The sequence below is a fragment of the Equus quagga genome, chromosome 16 (genome assembly GCF_021613505.1).
Source record: "Equus quagga isolate Etosha38 chromosome 16, UCLA_HA_Equagga_1.0, whole genome shotgun sequence".
NCBI classification, from domain to species: domain Eukaryota; kingdom Metazoa; phylum Chordata; class Mammalia; order Perissodactyla; family Equidae; genus Equus; species Equus quagga.
In genome coordinates this window covers 60,571,869-60,590,611 of record NC_060282.1, presented here as the reverse complement: position 1 = coordinate 60,590,611, position 18,743 = coordinate 60,571,869, and the positions used below count along the sequence as shown (strand labels likewise).

Here is an 18,743-nt window from a genome sequence, read left to right as displayed (position 1 = left end):
TTTGGGAATTTTGTGATACAGCAAGGTGGAGGTATCAAGTAGGGAGGTGGATATGCCAGTCTGAACTAGATGGGCAAGATCTGAGATGGATATAAGCATTTGGAAGCCATCACCATGAATATGGTATGAACTCCATGGAAACAGGTAAGATCGTTTTGGAGGTGAGTGCAGAGAGTAGGCAGGACTGAGCTCCAAGGATTCCACCGTTGTGAGGTTTGGTGGAACGTGAACAACCGGTGAGGCATGAGGAAAACCAGTGGGGAGGAATGTGAAAGAGCACAAGGAAAGAGGGAATATGTTCCATGCCACTGCCACTGGAATTTCAGGACAAAGTATCAGGTGCATTTGCCACTGTGGAGATGGGTGGTGATCTTGGCAGAAAGCTATCTGAGTAAATTGATGGGGGTGAAAGCCAGACCGAAGTGGGTTTAAAAAGTCCTGGAGTAAGAAAAAGTCGGCTATATCAACAGGCAGCCCTTTCGGGTTGTGCTGATATAATTAATTAGCTATTTCCTTTTTAAAAATCCTCTTGTTACATCATTGCCAAAATAAATTTCAGATAACTTTTTTGAGTGTACGTTGTTTCAGAATAAAATCAGATGAAAATTGAGTTTATCTTGCGATAATAATAAAGGCTTTCTTAGTGTCACACCAGCGATGGAAATAACAAGAGCTTAATACTTTATGATGTACACAGTTTTTTCAAATGTACCTAAAATGACAAAAGTAAAGGAAATTCTGAGAAAAATATTGGTAAATTTGGTAAAATGCTAATATGTCTGAAATGATGAAGAACCAAATAAACAGGCAAACCATTAACAAGGCCGTCGCAACGCAGCTGGCCAGTACTGCCACTGAAAGAAGGAAATAGGCCAGAATGCTAGTCATTAGTGGGAATGTGTGTGAGATTTTTCTCTTTCCTTTTTACTGTTATGTAAATATTTCCAAATCTTCTGTTTTGAACATATATCATTCTTATAATTAGAGGCAAATTAAGGCAAGAAGAAAAATGATTAAAACAGCTGCATAAATATTTTGAGTTTTAGAAAATGCTGTCAAAAATTCTTTCTTTTGACCAAGGCCTGTTACAAATCTTAAGGAGCAAAAGGAAAGCTGATGTAGTCTTATCTCTAGATGAAGGTAATGTCAAATGGGTTGTTAGATATGAAGATAGTAATACGTGATGTAATTTTGTAAAGCAGATCAGATTAATATTTCGTTACACCATTGGCTGGTGAGCTCTACAGTGTCTTTGATTGTAAGTGTTGAAGGAGCCAGGGAAAAAGACAAGATGTTAAGAATTCATATCCACATTTTTGGCTAGTGTTAGAATATGTTATCTTGAATATTATTATTATTTATTTATTTTTTTAGCTGAGGAAGATTCACCCTGAACTAACATCTGTTGCCAATCTTCCTCTTTTTTTTTTAGCTGAGGAAGATTTGCCCTGAGCTAACATCTGTTGCCAGTCTTCCTCTGTTTTGTATGTAAGCTGCTGCCACATAGAAAATAACCATAATAGTGGCAGGGCCACTAATAGACAGTGATGTAGGTCCATGCCTGGGAACTGAACCCAAGCTGCTGAAGTGGAGCATGCCGAACTTAACCACTAGGCCACCAGGGCTGGCCCCTGAAGATTATTTTTCAAAAGCAACTTTATTAAAGATAGTGATTTATTTTTAAGATTCTATTTAAATTTCATTTCTTTATATTGTTTCATTCACATTAAAACTAGGGTTGTGAAGTAAAAACTTTTTAAAGAAGAAACAAGATGCTCTAAATGTCTTTCTTCGGCTTTGTTATCAAGTGTGATGCAAAAGTTTGAAATTCTGGCTTTGCTCCCAGCTCCTTTGCTGGGTGGTGAGTTTTGAGGTGAGTCTGTTAGGCAGATCACGTTGTAAAGCCTGAAGTGCAGAACGCTTGAGAAATTTGCAACATGTTAGGAAGTTATAGCTAATTCTTTGTTGTGATGGTGTAAAAACCTAATCCTTTTATGATAATTGCGTTGAATCGCAAAAAAGTGTGTAAAAATAATCAGCATAACTTAAATGCCAGCAATCTGTATCTCAAACACTGGTCAGCAGTATGTAATGGATTGTAACTTTATTGTCTCTTTTAGAAGTACCTGTGCCCCCTGCAGAAGAACAACAGGAGATACCACCAGGTAGGAGAGTTTGTTAGACGTATTGCTTTTTCCTTTTTCATTTAATTTAAAATATGCTGTCGATATTCATACTCACTGTATAAAGTAGATGTGTGAAGAATAAAAGTCTCGAGAAGGATTAATTATACCTAAACTTAAAGAGAAAATTTCTCTTGTTTTGATCAGATGAGCCAAAGTAATAGAAAATACGCATCAGATTCAGTCTGGTACATATTTGTTGAGCAGAATTTGAGGAGTATTAATTATCAAAGTACCATATGATTTTTGCCATTATAGATGGTAGTAGTAGTAGAAATTAGGGGATTTTTTCCTCCTTTTTTTGACCGACAGGCTATTTGATGGAGAATATGGAATCAGAATTGCCTTAAGATGAAAGTTTAATAGTGCCTACATTTGTGACATTCCTCCTCTTCCTCCCCATTTCCTGTCTTCCTTGAGAGCATCCTTAGTGCCCCCTGGCAATCCTGGCTGCCTGGGACTTGTCAGTATCCCCCAGTTTTTCCTTTCAGCCCACTGTGTTCAACCCATTTCTCTGCTTTTCCCTACCTTCCCCAACACGTCCTCTCTCATCATCAGTGATTTAAAGAATGAGAACAGCATTGCAACCAAAGCCTGTGCTTTCAAATGCATCTAAAGAGATAACATTAACTATACCTGCAATCAGAAATTACCATAAAAATCTCCTGTTTTCATAGTGGGGGAAAAACGTTTTGTTCAGAGAGAATTTTCCAATACCTCTTTCCCAGGTGTATTTTTTCTTGTTTCTGTGTTTTATTTCCATATTTTTTTCTTTTGGGGTCACTTATTGGTTCAATTTTTACTCATATTTTTCACATTATGCTTAACATGAATTTTGTAGCAGTGGTGCGCATTACTATTACTGATTTTGGTAGAAATAATTCATTGAATACTGAATTTTAAGGAAAAAAAATAACGTCTTAATCAAAGAATATTTTTAGTTATGCCTCAGTCATCTTTGCTTATTTTATGGTTGGGATGTTTTAGGTTTTGATAGTTGTAATGCCATGTATATTTATGATAATATGTACAGATACTTAAGAAAACTGAATTATGGGTATTAGTGTATGAATGAGAAAAGAAATCCATGGAAAAATTGATCTTTTACGTGCTGATCGCTGGGCATGAATGTATATTTTGTGTTTAGGAAAGATGCACAGGGCAAGGAAAATTGATGTCTCTGTCCTACTTTTGTAGTATCCTCTTTATTGTTGGGCAGTGCTTCACAGAGTGCCTTGCTTCTATCTTGAGGAGGCAGAGTAGGTGGCTAAATTAGCATTTTGATTACTACCCATTCCTTTAAAGAAAATTGGTTTATAAGTATTCCTAAAAATAATGCATTTCAATGATATTGACTTTTTTCTAGTTATAGTTCATATTTTTAGATATTGACCTAATTTTAGTGAGGGTATGAAAGGTAATATTATTTTCTGACCAAAAAGTTCTGTGCTTTTATTTCCATTTTTATAAACTAAGCCCAGGAATTTCTTTGGAACATAAATATAAAATGCCAGTTGGTAATGGTGCTGGAATAAGGTGCTTTTTTAACATGAAGTATTTAACAACCGAAGCACATAAAAATGAAGATTTGATTAATATACATCCTTCCTGACACATAAAAACCTCCCAGTAAATGGTGGCTATGGCTGTTATTGTTTAGTAATTAATTACCCTGATCTTTGAAGTGGGTCAAGAAAAGCTAAATTATGAAAGACCTGCTCAAGAAGTTATAAACTGTAATTTGGTATCATAAAAATTTGATTGATCCACTGCACAGTTGTAGTTTGACCTTGCCAAAAGAGAATGTAAAGGCCAAGAGTTAGCAATGGTTATTTTTAAGGATGGTACTTCATTTGCTTATTTACTATTATCTTCTTAGTCTTGTTTCATCTTACTTTTATTTTTTTTTGAGAATGATTAGCCCTGAGCTAACATCCACTGCTAATCCTCCTCTTTTTGCTAAGGAAGACTGGCCCTGAGCTAATATCCATGCCCATCTTCCTCTATTGTATATGTGGGGTTCCTGCCACAGCATGGCTTGTTGTAAGCGGTGCATTGGTCCGCACCCATGTTCTGAACCAGCGAACCCTGGGCCGCTGAAGTGGAGCATGCGAACTTAACACTTACTCCATCAGGCCAGCCTGCTATATTACTTTTTAAAAATTTTTCAATCTTATAAAAGAATAATGCTCATAAATCTATATTCATGATCTTTTTGTACATTAAGCTGATTGCTTTTATAATAGTGTTTAATTATGTATGTGATTCCAGAAACTGCAGACACACTAATTTTAGGGCCTGTCTTCTTACTACCTTTCTGTCTTTCAAATTCTGTTATTCAGTGGAATACTCAAATTGAGGACCTCTGCAAAATACTGGATATTAGTTCGCATTTTCCTGGCTCTCAGAATCTAATTGATAAATACTTTGCCTTCTGCGATCATTCTCAGACTGGGTTATACACTCTTTATATTGCTTATTAACATTCATAATAATGTATTTATCAGTGTGATAACCCCATGGGCAGGAACTCTCTTCATTTACTGTTGTATCCACCCGTGCGCAGGGATGGTGAATGCTAACATTGATTAAGTGTCATGTAGGTGCTCTTCTAGGCATATGACATGAATTAACTCATTTTATTTCCAATGGCCCAAGTGGTAGACATTCTGTAAAGATGAGGACACTGAGACACAGCAAGGCAAAGTAACCTGCCCGAGGTCACAGAGCTGACAATTGCTGGAACCGGGATCGATCCTTGCGTCCTTGCTCCCGAGTTCATACCCTCAGCTGCTCTGCTCTAGAGGACATTAAATAAATGAAGCCTCAGAGCTGAGGAGTTTGGGGAGCTGTTTTTAGGTGATGAAACAAGGGTATTGCACTCTTTGGTGTCTTTCTCTTAATATACGTTAATACTTAGTTAAGACTCCGAATGTTGAAGGTTAATTATGACTCATTGTAGAAAAATAAGTTGTCCAATAGTTTAAATTTTGCCATGTTTTGTTTATATTTGTAAATTTATAAATGCTCTGGTGGTGGGCTCTTGGCAGGGATGTAAAAGATCAATCCTAAAACTTGATCATTCTGATGTTAGAAGTCAGTCATTTTGAATGCTAGGTTTTTTTAAAAAATTGATTTCGGAATTTCTGCTCCTTTAGTGGGTTTTCATCTTTCTCCCCAAACTCGTATTTTCACTTGAAATCATACTGCATATTTCTAGCGCTATGACAGTGTAAATATCTATGGCACAAATTAAATGATTTATGATGCAATCCTTCATCAGAGTAAAATTCCCTGCCAAATAGTACTTTAAGGCCATTTAGCTAACTGGTTCCATGAACAATTTTTCTGTCATACTATGCTAAAAAAAAAGTCAATTTTATGTTTTGTAATGATAATCATGTTATTCAAAATGGAAATATGTGAGCATCAGTCTTTCTGGGTGATTCTGCTGCTCTTGTCTCTCTGAAAATGGAGATAACGTTTGTAACTCATCCCACTGTTGAATATTTTAGCAGTGGTGATGATTTCACCCCGTTGCATCTATCCAGAACTTTCACTCATGCCTCCCCTGTCACCCAGCATCTTCTGACATGATCAGTAAGGCCCATAACCAGGTTTAGGCTGGTAGCACTAGAGGTCTGAGCTTATGTTAATAAGTGCCTAATTTGCATATTGTTGTTACTGATTTGATCATTCATTTATTCAAGAAATAGATGCTGAGGTACAGGCTCTGCCCTGGGCAGTGAAGGTCCGCAGTCAGTACTCTAGCCCCAGTCTCACAGCAGGTCACAGTTCTGTGAGCGTACAGCTGACTAAAACAACCAGCATGATGTCCTTAACTTCTCAGAGTGGTGTGCAGGGCCACCCACAGAAGGAGGGAAAACTAACCCAGCTTTGGGGCACGAGGGTGCGGAGAGTGAGGTGAGGTCTCCCACCTGTTCTTGTGCTAGAGCTGAGGTTTGAGGTGCTGACGGAAGTGACGGGAGCTGGGGAGCCAGGGAACAGAGCAAAGACCAAGACAGCATGCCATATAAAGGTGTAAGAAGACAGGGTGGAAAAGGGGGCAGGCGTCGCTCCCCGGAGTGTCCCATATATGATGTTTAAAACTTTGAATCTGGGCCTAAAAGTGACAGGAAGCCACTGAAAAATTCCCAGTAGAGGAGTCCTAATCAAATCCAGATTTGAAAAGAGCAGTCCTGCACGGAGGTAGAGACTAGTAAGGGGTAGATGTATTCATCTAAGCCGGAAACTGGTAGAAGGATTGGAGGAGGGGATCAAGTTTATGGAAACTGGAGTTGGAAATAGTTAGATGGGAGAGGGGGCTGATGGAGGGGGAGGGTCGAGGATGATTCCTGTTTCTGACTTGAATAAGTGAATGATGGAACCTCAATGAGATACAGAAGGAAGGAGGAAATGCAGAGTAGCAGAGATGACTGGCCTGATTTTGGAGATGTTGGGTTTGCAACTTGGTGAACCACTACTGAGTGGAGACTTCTTTAGATATTTAGGAGCATATATGTGAGTCGTTCAAAACTGTTAACTGAGCTTTTAGTTCATTTGCGTTTTTATCATTCCTCATCATTTTAGTTTGAACAACTTCCCATAGTCTCAAGGTATTTTTGACTGCACAGGTTACAGAAATGCTTGTTCCTCTTATAGTCTAGTAATTGTTAAATTCTAAGAGAACCTAAAATCAATCTCATTTTAAACAACTTTTTCTGTTGAGGTGACATTTACGCAGAGGGAAGTGCTCACATGTTGCACGTACAGTTGGATGAGCTTGTACCCACTGCTCAGAGTTCTAGCACCCCAGAAATCACTCCCGCTTCCCCTCTCAGTAAGACCCCACCAAAAGTAACCACTCTTCTGACCTGTATCATCATAGATTGGTTGGCTTGCTTTTGAATTCGGTTAAATAGAACCATAAAAAACATACACACAAATATATACTTTTCTTGTGACTGGTTTCTGTTGCTCAACATCATGTCTGTGAGTTTCATCTGCCTTGTTATGTATAGTAATTGGTCTTATTCATTGCTGTTTACTATAGATATACTCCATTTAAAAAATTCCATTCTATGTTGATGACTGTAGTGAATGTTTCTAGTTTTTGGCTATTATGAAGAAAGCTGCTGTGAATATTCTTGCACATATCTTTTAGTGGACATAAACTCATTTCTGTTGGATATATAAAAGTGTACATATAGTTTCTAGTTACTTCACGTTAGCACCAAATAATTCTGCTTATATAAAAATTTCTGGTTACACACACACATGCACACACACTGATGTAGATAGAAAGAAAGAAATGAAAGGAAGGCAGGGTCGTAATCCAGCTTTAGAAATTATATCAAAATTTGGCTGGGCCTTTGTGTGCAGTAGCTTCTTTTCTACTCTAACTAACATAGATCCAATGCTGTGATAGTGAAATAAATCAGATACTAACTTTGGAATGAGAAAGTATTTGTAAATAGTTGGACTGAAATGAATTTTACTTCTTTTAAAATACTGTATACTTTTTTGACCAACCATTTATCTTGTCAATAACATTAAAAATTGACAAAAAATTATTAAAGTAGTATATTTTAATTGCAACGTACAGTATCCAAGTTGCTCCTTGAAAATCCTTCCTATATTTGTTTTTCAAATACCGTACTGGATTTTTTTTCTCTAGCGTTTCTTTTCAGTACAGTGAAAACATTGATGGGAGAAAGACATTTAATGCTTTATATTTCTCAAAAGATTGAAATTCTTAAATTCAGTATAATTCTCAGATGCTCTAAAGAACCTCACATTTTCATCAGCAGCCTTGCAAGTAATCCCCCGGAACTTCTCTAGGTAGTTAGTCACTCTGTTATCAAGTTGCCCTTAAAAATGACAACACACAGAAAAGCATTTACTTATGTTGGTGGGTTTTTTAAAGGCGAATGATAATGAAGCAATTTCACAGACTATGTCTAGTTGGTCCTTTAATTTAGATTTCCCCTTATTTTTGCAGATACTTAAAGCATCAAAAAGACTGCCCCTACTACCACAGGAGGACCAGCCTAACCATACGCTCCAAAAGATGGCTGTGATAGATCTTGTGAAGCAATTACTGAGCAGATCAAGATCTTTGGGAATGAACACTAAAGATGTTTTGAATGAATCATAGTCCACTGGCATTTTAGTGTATTTTCCTTTTTTTAGAAACAAAAATTACCTGTAATGTTACATTCCTGCATGTCCTTTTTCGATAGCGTTAGTGGATCCATTGGGTTTCTTTTCCTTTTCTTTTTGTGACACAGCTTTTACTCTTGCATTTATGTGTGTTTTTCAGACAATGATTATATTGATGATGTAGCAGCACTTGTCTTGGCAGGGTTTTAATATATATTATTAGTAATTAGCACTAACTGTATTGAACTGACTTGTGCAACCTGCGTTAAATGTGATTTAAAAGCCGTTAGGAGTGCTTTGCATTGGCGCTCTTAGAAACACTAACAGAGATCGTCAATAGCTGTGAAGAGTTGAGTTGTATATATCTGCACTGAGATCCTTAGAAAACAGTTCTACATGAGTTTCGAGTATTCAGGGTAAAACTCAAAATTTGAGATTCCTGTAGCTTTTAGCTTGTTAATTAGAAAAATTTAATGTTTAATGAAAGTTTTAAATGATCATGGTTAATAGGGGGAAAAACTAAACTCCCCTGTGTTAGGACACAGGGAAGAGGAATGGCCTGCTATATCACACAAACATGCTTTTTGGTGCCTCAGATCGATCAAATGATAGCTGTAGTCCACTCGGCATTTGGTTCAATTTTAGAAAATCTATATCAATTGCTGGTGCATAACTTAAAGATTGTTCTGCCTTTGGCTGATTAAGTCATGCCCTCACTATGCTAAAGGCTGCACAGAGCTCTTACTGAGTGAAGGCGGTAACGCTTCTGGCCGAGTTGATTGAGGATGTGTGATGCGCTCACAGAGCAAGATGCCTGCTGCTGTTTCACAACACATGAGCCGTTTTCTTTCGACACTGAAGAGTTTCTTCTATTTTTAATGTGGCTTATTTGTGGCTCAGAAATAGTTGCTGTGATGGAAATATTCATTTGTTAGAAAAGAAGGTAGCTACGATATTTTGAAAGGACCATGAGCTGTAAAAAAGCCATAAGAAGTGGTTTCATTTATGCATCAGGGGTAGCTCTTGATTATGTTAACGTTGTTTCAAGATAAAGTGATGTCTTTCCTGCTTTTAGGGTTAAAAACAAAGAGATTTTATATTTTTATCATCATAGATCATAGATACAATGTAGTGAATTATGCATGCTGACTCAATGTGTAGCGAAACCAAAATAAGAAGTTAGTAAGAAAAGCAATAATTTTCTAAAGCTGTGATATGGGTGATACAGAGTTGCTACTCAGATTCTAATACACCTCTTAATATTGTGAATTACAGAACACTACTTTTTATAAAGCCATATTTTTTTAGGGAAACTTAGGAGTGACATAGAACTGATAAATGAGTAAAGTAGATTTTGCTGGATTTTTGTATATAATCATCTCTAGAACTCTAGAAATTGAGGATTCAGGATGCTGTGGTCAACTTCAAATACTTTTTAATTCCAAATATCTGATTTAATGAGCCTTGTCTTTACAAATACATGCCAAACTGGGCAACATCAATGGATTTTCTAGAAATAATGTTAAATGTCTTCTGTTTAATGTTACTTGAGTGCAATAAAATGCAGAATTCTTCTCTATATTGTCATTATTTTGAAGTGTATATATATTTTGTTACGCAAAAAAACAGTTTACTTTATACTTACTAGTATTTTAGAATATTGTAGCATTTTGGTGACTAAAATCACAAAGGAGCACCTTCAACCCCGTCTTAACCTGTTTTTAACAGGTAATGTTTATTTTGTTTCTCGTTTAGTAGTATGCTGCCTTTCTGGGGGCAGGATTAAAATGAATAGCCCCTGCATCCATCCTTTGTAGGTTTTTGTCCAACACCTAGAAGTTCTGATAATTCCCTGGTGACGCCTCCCCCAGCCCCCTCTACCCTTCTAATCCTCGGGACCATCATACTGTGAGGATTTTAATTTCATCCTGGTTGAGATGACTCAAGAGTCTGAGTGGATGGAAGGGCAGAAAAAGGCACAGAAAGTTCTCTTTCTTCCAATCTTCACTCTCTGGGCAGAAAAGGAGAACCAGACAGGTAGGGAAGAAGCTTTTGGGGTTCTAGAGAGTATTGTGTTCTCCTCCAACGTGCCCAGAAGAAACAGTAAGAACAGACTTTAAGGGTAAGTCAACTCACTTTCACTGACTGCACTTACTCTGCTCAGTGCTCCGTGTGTGTTAGGAAGTTGCGTTTTCCCAGCAGATGGGTGTTATGCCTGCCTGCAGACAAGGAAACTGAGGGTCCGAGAGGCTGAAACTCCAGCCTGCCTGAGTTCATTCATGGGATTGTAGAGTGAGCACGTGGCCACCAGGTGGAAGGTGGAAACAATGGATGGAGGTCAAAGAGCAGGCAGGAGAGCAGTTAGGAAACTGACTGGTAATAGTCCAGGTGCTGGTGAGAGGGTCCGACTTCAGGAAGTGCTGGTAGAGAGAAAGATGGGCAAGATGTGACTCCAAGACTGGGCGATATGGGCCATCGGGGAGAAAGCAGAGGCCGGGTCTGGATTTGGGGGAGTGAACAGGTGCTGGTGAGATGAGGAACTTGCAAGGACAGTTGGGCCTGGGTGGAAATGAACTTTGGACGTGCAGTGGGTCCAACAAGCACTTCCCGGTAGGTGGATTAGCACGGTAGCTGGAACATCATGGGGCTCAGGATATTTGAATCCATAAAAGTGATTTTTTTTTAATGGTTGTATGACAGTTTTTAAAAGATTAAGATCCTGTTCTTTTTAGTAAGGTTTTCCTCATTCTGATAAAATAATGTTGAAAGGGAAAAAAAGAAATGTTATCACAGAGAATGTGTATCATCCTTTTCTTTTTGGATATGTTTTTAAACACTAAATAGGAGTGACAAGTGACCTTGTACTTTTGTAATTTTCAAGGTTGGGCTGAGCATATAGCTCCCTTTAGTATATGAAGTGCCCATATTGGAATTTACAGAGTAAGATTAAAGTAGTATTGTTATAGAGTATGGCCTTCTAAATGAGTTCTATGTATTCTATAACCCTTGACAAGATTCCTTAGCCTTTCTAAGCCTTTGTTTCCTTATTCGTAAAATTAAAACTACCTCCTAGGGTCAACAGAGTCAAATGGGGTAATCTGTGTTAAGTGCTTAGCACGATGCCTGGCACAGAGTAAGTGCTCAGTAAGGCGTTTTCCCATTATGGCACATCGAGGTCCATGTAAGGTCTCCCAGGGAAGTGTATGTACAGAGAGTAAAGTAGAGCAAAGTAACACTTCATTCTTAGTTGTGCAGAATGCTAGTGAGGTGAACTGGATCTCTTGGAAAACTCCTGGGGCTGGCCCTATGGCCAAGTGGTTAAAATCCACATGCTCTGCTTCTGCAGCCTGGGTTTGTGGGTTCGGATCCCGGGAGCAGACATACTCCACTCGTCAGCTATGCTGTGGAGGCATCCCACATACAGAGTAAAGGAATATTGGCATAAATGTTACCTCAGGGCTGATCTTCCTCAAGCAAAAAAAAAAAGAGAGAGAGAAAACTCCTTTACCTAAGCTAAATTTAAGCCCTGAAAATCAGAGAGGCTATAATGCCTGCTGTGTATTTTCCCATACCCAAGCGTGAGTCTCAGATCTCAGCATGTGTGGGTGAGGGACAGAAGGGGACACTAGAGAGAGCTCTTGCCCAGGCCTGGGAATGGTTGGGCTAGGCCTTCTTAGGTCAGGCTCCTGCTCCATTCTGGGTACTGCATTGGAGGAGGAAGGAAGATGGTGGCCCTCGTTCCTGGGAGCATGCCTGGCCGGGGCTCTCCCACACCTTTTTACAATGTGATCTGTTCAAACCACTCCTGCTTCCATATATCACCCCCAGGGGTGGGGATATTTGTGGAGAGCCCTAAACAAATTACACTAACCATGTGCCAGGTAAAGTGTTAACTGGACGAAGTTCACAGCCTTCCTTCAGGCATTACTGATACTGCTTGAAAGAGAGCTCCTTGAGATTTCTGATGCTTTTCTTCAATCCTGTGTCCTTGATGCCTGTGAAAGTGCATTCTATTAAATGATGCACTGCCTAACTTTATGACAAGGAGATTATAGTTAATAAGATCAGAAATTCTAAAACATGCAACAGAGATCTAAAAGTCTTTATTTTTATTTTTATTTTAACATATCTCCTATAAATCTTCCTGCTGCACTGGCCTGAAAGTGTGTGGCAGTCAATTGTATAAAACCTACTCTTTGCAAAAGTCAAGATCTGCGCTTCTCTATTCTTTGTTTCTCTTTCAAGAAAGGAAGAGAATGGCACAGTGGGAAGATCATATGCTCTGGAATGATGTCAACTACTGACGTTGATAACCTGGGGGCTCTGTTTTCTCAGCCTCAGCTTCCTCCTTTGCACAAAGAGGGAGATAAGACCTCCCCCATAGGGTGTGAGGGACAGGAAACACGTGTGATGCGCTTAGCACTAAGCCTGGCACACTGTAGCTGTCAAAGTTAATTCCCTTCCTCTCACCCGCGGTCTCAAATGAAAAAGTGCTTGACCTATAAAAATTCCTTCCTTGCATCAGAAGCCTGTCGCTGATTTGCTTCTCACCTGCAAAAAGTGAAATGTTTTTAATGAATGAATGTGGGAAACCAGGGACCAAAAAAATCAAGTGATCCATGATTGCATCCCTGATCCCACCCTGGACTGCACCCACACCCTCTCACGTCTGCGGGGGGAAAGGACAGAGTCTGGTTTTTATCAATCTCCCAAACTCTGCCGCATCCCCACTTCAGCACATATGCGTACGCACATGTTCCTAGAAATACCCAAAGACTAGATAAGTACCTACGGGGACCGTAATCGACTGGTCTACCTTGAAAATTAACTAGATTCTAATCTGTATTAAACAATAGGCCAACTATGAGGTTATAAATGCAGAAGTGAGGTTATAAACACATGGTCAGGTCATAGGCTGTTGTTTGCATGTGGGGTGGATATTCTTCGGCTGGTCCAGGTTCTTGATGGGTTTCACTGCATTCCACGGCCCCAGGTGGGAGAGACACTAACTGTGATTAACTTAGAGGCTGACACGGGTGAGCTCGAGCCGATCTTAGCTCCTTAGTAAGTGAGCTATAGCACACCTGGGCTCAGTGCAGGACTTCCCCTCTCTACCATAGGTCACCTGTGTATGTGTGAAGTCTTTAGAGGGTTGACACTAGTTCTCAGTAGTGTGACATCCATTCCTTTAAAGCACACAGTGCCTATTGTAGAGTAGTCTTATGTTTTTAGAGGACAGTAAAAATATTGAACAAGCTTTGATGAGGGCTTCTCCTTCCCTAGTTTGCCTTTGTGCCCACAGAGTCACTTAGAGCTGAGGAGATGACCCACGGCAACTCTCTCATAGATGAGTAACACTTAATGTGGTGCCTGATAGCTAGTTACTGCTCGGTGACTTTAATAAGTAACTCAAATGAGTCTAAATCTTAATATTTTACAACAAATGTCATGTGTAAAGAATTCAGGACTTGGGAAAATTGAATTGTTTTCCCAGAAATATTTTTCTTAAATTATATTTATTTGAATTCATCTAAATATGGTCCTATATTTTGAGATATTGAATGGTGACTTTCACAGTACTTATTCTGTTTTGTCTTTACTTTTCAGAATCAAATAGAAAAACAGATGATCCAGAACAAAAAGAAAAAGGTGAGATTGTCAAATAGATAGCCTTTTAAATATACATATGAAAAAGCCATCATACCATCCATGAATGGTTTTATTTTATAACATGATGGTTTTATTTTGTATCACTAGGTAAAATAAGTTGCCACTGGATTTATTATTTCAAGGACTTTATCAACCAACATTTATTAATGTTATACATACCCATTAAGATCTAAGGCTCTGGAGAGAGAGTGCCTGGCTCCTCATCCTAGTTTTCCATTCATTCTATGTGTGTCCTTGAGAATTACTGAACCTCTGTGCCTCAGTTTCCTCTTAATAATAATATGAATAATAATAATATTAGTACCAACTTCAGAAACCATCAGACTGTGGATTCCAGAATAGTAATTAAGTGAAAATGTATGTAAAGTGCTTAAAGCAGTGCTGAGCATGGGAAGGCACTTAGGAAATTTTAAATGTTCTTTATTGTCACCTATGTCAACAACTGTGCTAGGTCTAGAGATCCAAAGATAACTAGAATGTGGGATCTTTTTTCAAGGAACTCGGCTGGAAAGAGAGACATGCAACCAAAGTTACATCCATATAGGAAGGATCATCTCTACCTTCCAGGAGTTTATTACAATAGCATTCTAATCCATTTAATAACCCAGGAGAATTTTAATTCAACTGTCACAAAGGTTCCTAAACTTAGAGTGAGGAACTATTTTTAAAGTTAAAAAATCATATGGATGATCACAGAATAGTGGTTATACTTTTGGTATCAGTTGAGTGATAAAATCTTCAGTGATTAAACGTTATTACAGTTTCAGGAATGCCTCTAACTTGTAGTGATGAAAGCAGTGTCTACATTGAAAAGATACAGGACGGAGAATGTACATGATCTTACTCAGGATGGAAATCCTACTTCAGGAGCATCTGGAGCTGCTGGCCTCTGGCTGTAATTTCGTGGCCCTTAGGCTGGGAACTAGACATCTAGCTAATGCATTTTTTTTCTAACTAGTTGTTTTTAATTTTTTGTCAAAGTAATATAGAGATATAATTTTAAAAGGTGTTACTTATAAAGAAAAACAGTAGTCTTCTACCCTACTTCTCCCCGTCCATGAGTCCTGTTCCCAACTTTCTTTTAGCCGTTTCTTCTAGTACTTACCTATGCATTTCTGAGTAACTTGTTAATTCTGCACGTTTCCCCTCACTATTGGAAACTACTGGTTGGCTTCTATGTATAGATGACTGGGATTTAGCTTCGTCATCAGACTCCCTGAGGTTCTCCATGCTGCCTTATCCCCGCTCTTCCAACGCATTCATGATGTGCTCTGTTAGAGAATGATGAGGACCAAGGAGAAAACACAGGGCAGAGAGGAGGATGGCAGCAGCTTTTGAGGGAACGATTCAGTTCCTCTTCTTGAAAACTCTTCCTCCACTTGGCCTCCTGGATACCACCGTCTCTTGGTTTTTCTCCTACTCTTTACTGTGTGTTTTTTCTCAGCCTCTTTGCTCCTCATCTCCCTGACCGTCCAACAGTGGAGGGCCCCATAAGTCAGTCCTCAGAGCCTTTCTCTCTCTACACACACTCCCTTGATGATCTTGACTAATTTCATGGCTTTAAATCTCTCTCCAGGCCAGAGATTAGCACATTTCCCTGCAGCCTGGGTCTCTTCCCTGAACTCCAGACTTGTATGGCCAGCTGTCCCCATGATGACCTCAATTGGATGTCTGATTATCCCTTCAAATTCAACAGATGGAAAACTGAACTCCCGACTCTCTCCCTTCAAAACCCACCCCTACGAGTCTTCTCTTTCCTGCATGCCTGTGGTTCCATCAGCAAATCCTGTCAGTCCTCTCTCTTTAGAATATATCCAGAATTCAGCTGCTTCCTGCCACCTTCACCCACTACCCGCCAGGTCCCAGCCACCACCATCTCTTTCCTGCGTTACTCCATTTACCTCCTCACTAGTCTTCCTGCTTCCACCTTTGTGTCTATAATCTTTCTCAATACAGTAGCCAGAGTGACCCTTTTAAAACCTAAGTCATATCATGGTGCTCAGATGCCTGTAGCATCTTCATATCTTCCATGGAGTAAAGCAAAGTCCTTTGCAGTGGTTTACAAGGCCTCACACAATCTGTCGTCCCTTCCCCGTCTTCTGCGGCTTTCCTTCCCAACCTCATTTCTTATGACTCCCTCCTTGACTCACTCAACTGCAGCTACACTGGCTGCCCTGCCAAGCATAGGACTCAGGGCCTTTGCACTGGCCATTCCCTCCAGGCTGAATGTTCTCCCCCAGACATCCACATGGCTTGCTCCTTTAGTCTTTGCCCAACTGTTACCCTCCTAGCGAGCTTCCCATCTTGTTTCAGATGGCAGCCCCCGTGCGCTCCACACCCTGCTTCCTTGCTTTGTTTTCTCCGTAGCACCTTTCACCATGTTATTATATTTGATAGTTTAATTCTTTATGTTTGTTGTCTGAACCTCTTACTGGAATCAAGTTTCCATGAGGACGCATTTTTGTTTGTTTGGCTCACTGCTGCATTTCCTGTGCTTGGCACAAAGTAGGCACTCACTAAATTTTGTTAAATGACTCTATTATTTTTTAATTCCTCAGGATGAATATGAACACACGTAGAAGGCTCCATAAGACCCAAACTGTAGGAATAAGAAGCAGATCCAGATCGAAGTCCTAGGATGGGAATCTTGGGGGACCCAAAAACCATGGGAAATCTATGAGAGAGCAAAAATTTTGGTGACAGTGGAGTGAGAAGACTCTCCTATTGTCATCCCTAAAGAAACCAGAGTGGTTAGGCGGTCACCTCTGGAAGTTAATGTCTCAGCTCAGTGGACACACAGAATCGTCACACACACACACTGTTTGGAACACAGTACTAACAAGGAGGAGAAAAACTTTATTTAAAAATGCTTTAACCTTCAGTTTCTTCATCCAGAAATGAGCATAATGATTCGTATGCCTCACAGGTTATACTTCAGAGCAGAAGGATCAAATGAAAATATCTTTAAAGAATAAATGCGTTTTGCTATTCTTATTATTATCCAAACCTCAGTCTCCTACTGTTATTATCCAAATATCTGGATTTCACATTGCTTTTGATTGGCAATTAAATTGGTTGATTTGGAGATCTAACATAGGTGTGCCAATCTTTAGATTTTGCTAAAACAAGACTTTTAAAAGATCCATGTGTACTATTGTAATCAGTTGTAAGAGCAAAGCTGTTTTCAGCCCAAAAAGTAAGACACACATAATTTAAGAATAAAGGATGGTTTTTTAAATTAAAGAAATTTGGTTTTACGAAAAACTCACTAACATGATCCACATCACTCAGTTTGCCTTGGACCAATGAACGTTTCATGACATGGCTTCAAGGCAAAGGCCACTGAAGTAAATGAGGCTGCTCTTTGGGCCCAGTTTTATCCAATTCTCACTCTGTGATCCCAGGTACCAACCTAGAGTGTAACAGAAGGGAGATAATACAAATCCTCTTTGTCTTTTATTCTTGTTTTCCTGTCCTACATTGGTGAGGGGAATAAACACTTTTAAGAAAATTCTGGTTTTCTTAACAGCCCCATATTTTTACCTTCCTCCTCACCATGTCTTCAAGAGGTGAGTTATATATCAAATTCAGACCTTTCTTACAAATCCCCATGTTTCCATTACAATTAAATTCAGTTACGTATAATTTTTTTTAAACCTCAAATTTTAGTGGCTTAAACAAGATAGGAGTTTCTTACCCACATCAATAACCTAGGACCAGTTTAGTGGCTCAATGGGGCCCCAGCTCCTCTCCTCCTGCCCTTCTGCCATCTTTAGTCCATCACCTCATGTTCCAAAAGGGCTGTTGAAGCACCAGTCATTGTAGCCACATCCAGAAAACAGGAAGGAAGGAGGGAGAAGGAGTAGGCTTCTTAGAAGAACTACAATTTAACTGACAGACTTTTGTTCAAACTGAAATTCAGGGTTCTAGTTCTAAGGAAAAAGGGAATACCAACTATTGAGAGGAAGCAGCAGTTAGCAATTCATTCCTTTTGTTACCAGGATATACTCTACCATCATATTTTCAGAAAATGGCTTCTGTTCTATGCTAAAAAGTTTGATAGGTCACCAGGATATGTTTATTAAATAACTATCAACTTCTCATCATTCACCATAAAATTCATTTATTCGTTCACTTATTCATCCACTTAAATATTTGCATGCCTGCTCATGCCCAACACTGTTCTAGGCAAGTGGATGCAGGTGAGAGTAAGACAGGAAAGTTCCTGCATCCAGGGTCCTCGTGTCTCACTAGAAAGCCAAGCAGTACACACAGAAACTGAAAAAGTGACAGTTCTCTAGAGGAAACACAGCAGGAGAGAGTGGTGGAGGGATAAGGGGAGAAGGTCTCCGAGGAGACTAATGATGAGATCAAGGCAGCTGTGAGTGCTTGGCTAAGGGCACTCTGAGCAGAGGAACAGTCTGTGCAAAGGTCCTGAGGTGGAAATGAAGGATCTGAGAAGGTGGAGCATCCTGAATAAGCTGAGAGTGTGTGCAGTGCAGGCAGGGAGAAATTCAGGGACCAGACCACGGCAGAGAGTCTGGATATTTTTCTTCATGCAGTGGGATGCCATACCCAGCCCGTGCAAATGTCTGCAAATGAGAGCCTTTCTTGTTCACACATTGACTGGTGTGCGTCTGGGAGGTCCATCTTAGAGCATTCTTACTAAGGTAGAGAAGGGGAAAGGTGGATTGTGGGCGTTGTTTATTGCAGATGGTGAACACATGC

At 39.4% G+C, this 18,743-nt stretch overlaps 1 protein-coding gene across 3 annotated transcripts in view; it reads left to right on the top strand.

Moving 5' to 3' along the window:
* The window catches only part of ASPH (aspartate beta-hydroxylase), a 208,054-nt gene that overhangs the window by 85,525 nt on the left and 103,786 nt on the right, over positions 1-18,743 (top strand). For all 3 annotated transcript variants that reach the window (XM_046641925.1, XM_046641924.1, XM_046641926.1), the window contains one exon: positions 2,121-2,165. In XM_046641925.1, the coding sequence (XP_046497881.1) occupies positions 2,121-2,165 (45 nt within the window). The remainder of the gene's footprint in view (positions 1-2,120; positions 2,166-18,743) is intronic.